This window comes from Tupaia chinensis, unplaced genomic scaffold (assembly GCF_000334495.1).
Source record: "Tupaia chinensis unplaced genomic scaffold, TupChi_1.0 Scaffold000574_1, whole genome shotgun sequence".
NCBI lineage: Eukaryota > Metazoa > Chordata > Mammalia > Scandentia > Tupaiidae > Tupaia > Tupaia belangeri.
In genome coordinates, this window is record NW_006160088.1 from 505,148 (window position 1) to 511,147 (window position 6,000).

At 42.1% G+C, this 6,000-nt stretch overlaps 1 protein-coding gene across 1 annotated transcript in view; it reads left to right on the forward strand.

Annotated features, from left to right (window-relative positions):
* The window catches only part of PCP4 (Purkinje cell protein 4), a 74,942-nt gene that overhangs the window by 38,188 nt on the left and 30,754 nt on the right, over positions 1 to 6,000 (forward strand). The window contains exon 2 of the mRNA XM_006158169.1: positions 3,703 to 3,754. Coding sequence (XP_006158231.1) covers positions 3,703 to 3,754 — 52 coding nt within the window. The remainder of the gene's footprint in view (positions 1 to 3,702; positions 3,755 to 6,000) is intronic.

Below are 6,000 nucleotides of genomic sequence, written 5' to 3' on the forward strand. Positions count from 1 at the left end.
GAATGATAAGCTCATAATTGGGGCTGGTGGAGAGTAGAAGGAGGAGATAGTCTTCTATCACTTGAGGTTGGGTTGAATGGGGTGAAGAGAACAGGTATCTTCTCTCAGGGCACTAATTTCTACCAACTCATGAGAAAGAAACATTTTCTTAATGGTCTTTCAATAAACTGACCTACATTCAACCATCTCAAACATCTATCCATCCATCCATTCATACATTTTAGCATGGCTTAGCTCTGGATACTTGTCTTATTTAAATAAAAAATAATTAAATTTCTCATGACAACAGCATTTGTACCACTGAGCTCTTGGATACTGGTTTGACCCTGCTTCTCCCTATAAGCCAAGGCCTCAACACTCTCAGCCTGGGGGGTGACACTGAAATCATGTTCCCCTTCACCCTGAGTCTCCTGCTTTACTGCTTCCTACCTGCTGATGGAGACCCTTGGGAGGGATGCCAACATAGCACTGAGAGGTGCTCAGGCACAGTTAATAGGGAGGGCTTTGGAGACAATGTCTGCAGGTTGCCTTTCTGACTTTGCCACTTTTTTTTTTTTTTTTTGGAGAGGTTTTTGCTACAGGGCGCGTGTGCTCGCCAGACAGACAGAGAGAGACAGAGAGACAGAAAGCGAGAAATTACCCCCCCAGGGGGGATGGGCACACTGTAATACCTTCTCCTCCTTTCTCCTCTCGAGATCTTGGGCATGCACGCACACATGCCCGGCGTGAGTTTTAAGCCACCGGGTCCGGCATGCAAACCGTAATTGACTACGTGGGAGTCCAGCGACATAGCCATTATGCTAACTGCTGGTTCTCTGACTTTGCCACTTCTTAGCTGTGTGGTCTTGATAGTTCCTCTCTGTGCCTTAGGATACAATAAGCAAAGTGAAGCTGTTGAGGATCATCCCTGCCTTCCCAGAGATGCGGTCAGAATTCAATAAGCAAATGACTCTGAAGGCCCTGGGAACCTGATTTCAGTAGGGTGAGCTATGATCCCTCAACACCTAGCCTGGCACAGACCGTCCACTTACCAGTTCAGGAAACAGTCTTCTGTGGCTGTGATGGCAAAAGAGTCCTGTGTGAGGACCAGACCCAGGGAAGAGGAGAGCTCTTGAATAATTACTCTTCTGCTCTCAGTCAAAAGGAAAACTTGAAAATGTCCCAAGGTCTTGAAGACTTTTGAAACAAGATGCTTTAAATGAAGAGTTATTTTTTTGTCAAGATCATTTTCTGATTTGAGATACCATCTTCTATGACATTAATCAGCCTCATTTTGCCTCCATTAGGTAAGACTTGACACAAAACCCTGTCTTAGAAATCATGTGCACATTTCATCTTGGTTTTCCTCTGATTTCTAAAAAGCAATCTTGTATAGAATAAGGTATTCATGCCACTTGAAATGTCTATGTTCAAGACATTTAAACACAGTGGGGCCACGTGTGTACCTGCTTTGCACTTGAATTCCATTAATTGGGATTTATGCATCGGTAAAACACTGACTGTCCTTTCATTCTGTGGAATTTTCTTTTTGAGACGTCTACGAGTTATGTGGGGAAGGAGGGAGGGTTTAAACACTGAAGTAGTCTGGCCTCTTTGAACAGTTGTTTTGTCATTGACTTGGTCCAACCTGGTGGAAGTTTGATTTCTACTGAGTGCAATAAACTTACCAGTTTTGTATTTGAAAAGAGGAGGTTAGAATAAGGACAGACAAGGAGAAAGGGGCAGTTGAACTTGAAAACCTACTATATTTAAGACATGTATTGTGTAGTTTAAACCAAAATGGTGTGAGTTACAGATTACTGTAGATACGTGTGTGTGTGGGAGCTTGGCATGGAGGTCTAGAGGATGTGTGCTCAGAGACAGTTGATGTTTGGCTAAGAACTGCAACCTCCTATCTTCGTGAGAGCAGAGGGAGGCCCAACAATAAAAATTCAAGATGCTGCAAATTAAATATGAATAAGGGACCCACATTTATGTCATCTCTCCGACTTGTCGCCTGTCCTCCCACTTCCTGCCAGAGAGAGGTGCTTGCCTCTCAGAGTGGGGCAGATCATTCCCTGACCTAGGTGGGCGTTTGCATTTCACGTTAACTAGAATGAAGGGTGAGAGGTGTTGGCAAGAGATGGGAGGCATTACTTTGCTTCTCTCTGGTTATCATCTGCAAAGGCAGTAAACATACACGGGGATGGTTAACTTTGTTAACATGAGGCTTCGTCATTTACCCTATTGTTTACACTTACCAGAACTTGAAAGTAAGGTTTCTCACGTGATCTTTCTGCTAATTAAGGGTTGACTAATGATCAGGGAATTTCTCATGACAACATTGAACGTTAAAGGGAACTGATTATTATTTTTATGTTTTTTTGGACTGAAGTCCTGGACTCAAATTTAAATTTTGAGGGCACTCTAATCCCTTTGTGGGGGTTGCTGTAGTGCCTTTCTCTTTGTCTGGTGTCTCTTTGTCTGCCTCTTCCCAGGATTCCGTTCAGATAGTTGTATCACAACGGTGATTCATCTGGGCAAGGAAGTCCAGGCTCCAGTCTTGGCTGTAACACTAATTAACTACATAATCTTGGACAAATCATGCTCCCTGTCTGCCTCGTTTTATTCACCTGAAAGTTTATGATATCTTCAATCCTTCTCAACTCAAAAAATGCATTTTTCTGATAATGACCAAATAATCAGATTGATAAAATGCTACTATCTCCATCTGCCAGAATAATTATGAAGACCACATTAAGCTTAGAAAACACATGTTTTATGTTTATACTTGTGTTGTATCTTGCACAGTTCCCTAGACCTCATACCCAGAGAATCTTGTGTCTGCCTCTTCCCAGGATTCCGTTCAGATAGTTGTATCACAACGGTGATTCATCTGGGCAAGGAAGTCCAGGCTCCAGTCTTGGCTGTAACACTAATTAACTACATAATCTTGGACAAATCATGCTCCCTGTCTGCCTCGTTTTATTCACCTGAAAGTTTATGATATCTTCAATCCTTCTCAACTCAAAAAATGCATTTTCTGATAATGACCAAATAATCAGATTGATAAAATGCTACTATCTCCATTTGCCAGAATAATTATGAAGACCACATTAAGCTTAGAAAACACATGTTTTATGTTTATACTTGTGTTGTATCTTGCACAGTTCCCTAGACCTCATACCCAGAGAATCTTGCCTGAAGATTCAAAATCTAACCATGAAATGCTGGTAAAATGAGAATGTGCAGGGTGGGTATAAACAACAACAGAAAAAGATTGGTTTAGCAATAAGAGAAATTCTGATCATCATCAGAAGAGTTTTTCCATTGATTAAAAGGTATTTAAAATAAGAATTAGAGTGATCAGAATGAAAATATAGCAGTATAGTAGCTGTCATTCACAAAGATGGCAGTTCCTTTCTTCCTGAAGGTGGCACAAACCTTTTACTGATTATTTCATATTTTTGGTGAGTCATTGCCCAATCAACAAACAATCCCCCACTGGACGCCCCTTGTGACTATTGAACTGCATTCATAGAACGGCGGGTACGAATGGGGCAGCTTGTGCACCTTCAAGAATGCCTCTCCCAGGTTGACCTGGTCTCATGAGCACTATGACTTTTCCAAGGAAGCTAAAGTAACATAGGAGTCATAAAAAGACCAAAGTAATCCTGAATATATCAGATAACAATTTCTTCTTCTTCTTTTTAATACCTGTAGCGACAAGGTGCAGGGGCAACCAATGGGAAAGACAAGACATCTGGCGAAAATGGTAAGAAGCATGAACAGTCCAACTGCTTACTCTTTTTCCGCCGGGAGCCTTGGGCACGAGGCAGGTGTGGGTCAGCCTTTCATCCCAATCAGTTTACTGTATGCTTGTGCTTCCATTCAGAGTGGATTCACAGTGAGCACTGCGGTCTAGCTAGCTAAATGCTGTGATAAGAAAAGTTTCCTTCCCAAAGGAGGACTCCTGTTTTGGGTAACATGATAATTACGCTGCAAATATAGTTCTCTGCTTTCTTCATTAGGGTTGGTGAGAATCACGCAAGTTGTTGCGAGGATAAAATGAGACCAAATGAGATAAGTGCTTTGAAAACTGTGAAGTGCTCAACTCCTCAAAGGGTGTGTTAGAGCTTGCTTCAGACCTCCCTAGCAAACAGCACGCAGTGTTTGTCCCAGGGAGGTGCTGAGTCAGTGAGTGTCCCTGCAGCCATTCACTGAAAATAAAAATAATAGCAGTGACAAGAGTATTTGCGTCCCCCAGTCTCCATCTTGGCCCTGAGAGGAATGATTGTCATGTTTTTATGCATTGGAAAACTGAGGGTTGGTATGAGGGAGCTGCGATGTGGCCAGGAATTTCAACACAGGCCCCCAACTTTAGCAGTTGCCACAGCAGAGGACCTAGCATAATAATAGTAAATCCCTTGTGTACACTGAGGACCACAGTTATGATTCTGGCAAAGTTAGATTTTGGATGACCTAACTTTCATTAATTGTGCAATGAAGCCGCCTTTTGTGGAAAAAAACTCTTACTTCCAACTGGATGGAATTTATACTGGTGTCTATTCATACAAAGGTAGACAATGCTGATCGCAGATACCACGTGCACAAATTCCTTAGGAGCCTGAAAACCATTTTGGGTACCCTGTGGTAAGTCTGAGCTGGGACCTGAGAAGGTTTAAGAAAAATGTTCCTCTGTGTTAGCTCATTTGCAGCCTAAGATTCATCAAGCCATTTGGGGCTGACTTATTGGGCAAGATCACTGTGGGTGACCCCTGGAGTAAAAGAGTCATTATATCAATAAGTAGAAAGGTTGGTACTCCAGAATATTCTGGTCAGAGCTGGAGGATGGGGAAAGGAAACAAGGTCTTTTTCAAGTCCAGGTATGCATCTTTTGCTGCTCAGGGCTGTTTCTGCTGCCCATACGGAATTGTGGTGAGTATGGGGCTTTGGCAAGGAAGCAAAGAAAGGGAGTAGGGAGCAAAGGATGGGCCTGAAAAGGCAGGAGCAAAATTATAGCTGCCTAGGGCCAGTAGGTGGCATGGTGGTTAAGGCGCTGGACTCTCACATGGCTCACCATGGTTCTGGTTCCAGACCCAGTGGTTTGAAAATCATGCCAGGCACGTGTGCACACAAAAAACCCAGGAGGAGAATGGGAAAGAAGGGATTGTGGCATGACCATCCTGTCCAGGGGGGTGATTTCTCACTTTTCCTCTCACTGTCTCTCTTTCTTCTGCAAGTGCTCGTATCCTATGTTAAAAACACATTAAAGAAAATTATAGCTGCTTAAACAAGGGAGGACTGATGGCCTGCCACAGGGGGAGCGGGATGTATCCAGAATGTAGGGTGCTGTGAGACCCCACTGATTTTCCTGGCTCATACAATCATATCTTTCTGTTTATGGGAACTTATTTCCATTGATTCTTGCAGTCTTAGAATCATAGCATTTTATAGACCATAGACTTCTCAGATTTCCTCTAGTATAATGATTCTTAAACACTTTGTTCCCACAAATTTTTTCATTCTTAAAAATTATTGAAAACCCAGGGACCAGCAATTGGCATAATGGCTATGTCACTGGACTCCCATGTAGTATACTGCGGTTTGAGTCCTGGACCCGGTGGCTTAAACTCACGCCAGGTGCGTGTATGTGCGTGCACAAAATCTCAATAGGAGAATGGAAGAGAAGGGATTGCAGCATGACCATCCCGCCTGGGGGGTGATTTCTTGCTTTCTGTCTCTCTGTCTCTCTCTGTTTTTCTGGTGAGTGCACACACCCTATAGCAAAAACCTCTTAAAAAATAAAAAAAAAATTATTGAAGACCCAAATAATTTTAGTTCATGTTGACTATTGATGATTCCCATATGAGAAATTAAAATGGAGAAATTTTAAAAGGCTTGTTTATTAATTTGTTAAAATTGAAGTAATGAATCTAGTACATGTTAACCTAAGTGATAATATCTTATGAAGAGTAATTATTTTTTTCAGAATAGAAAAATAATATTTAATGGAAAGAG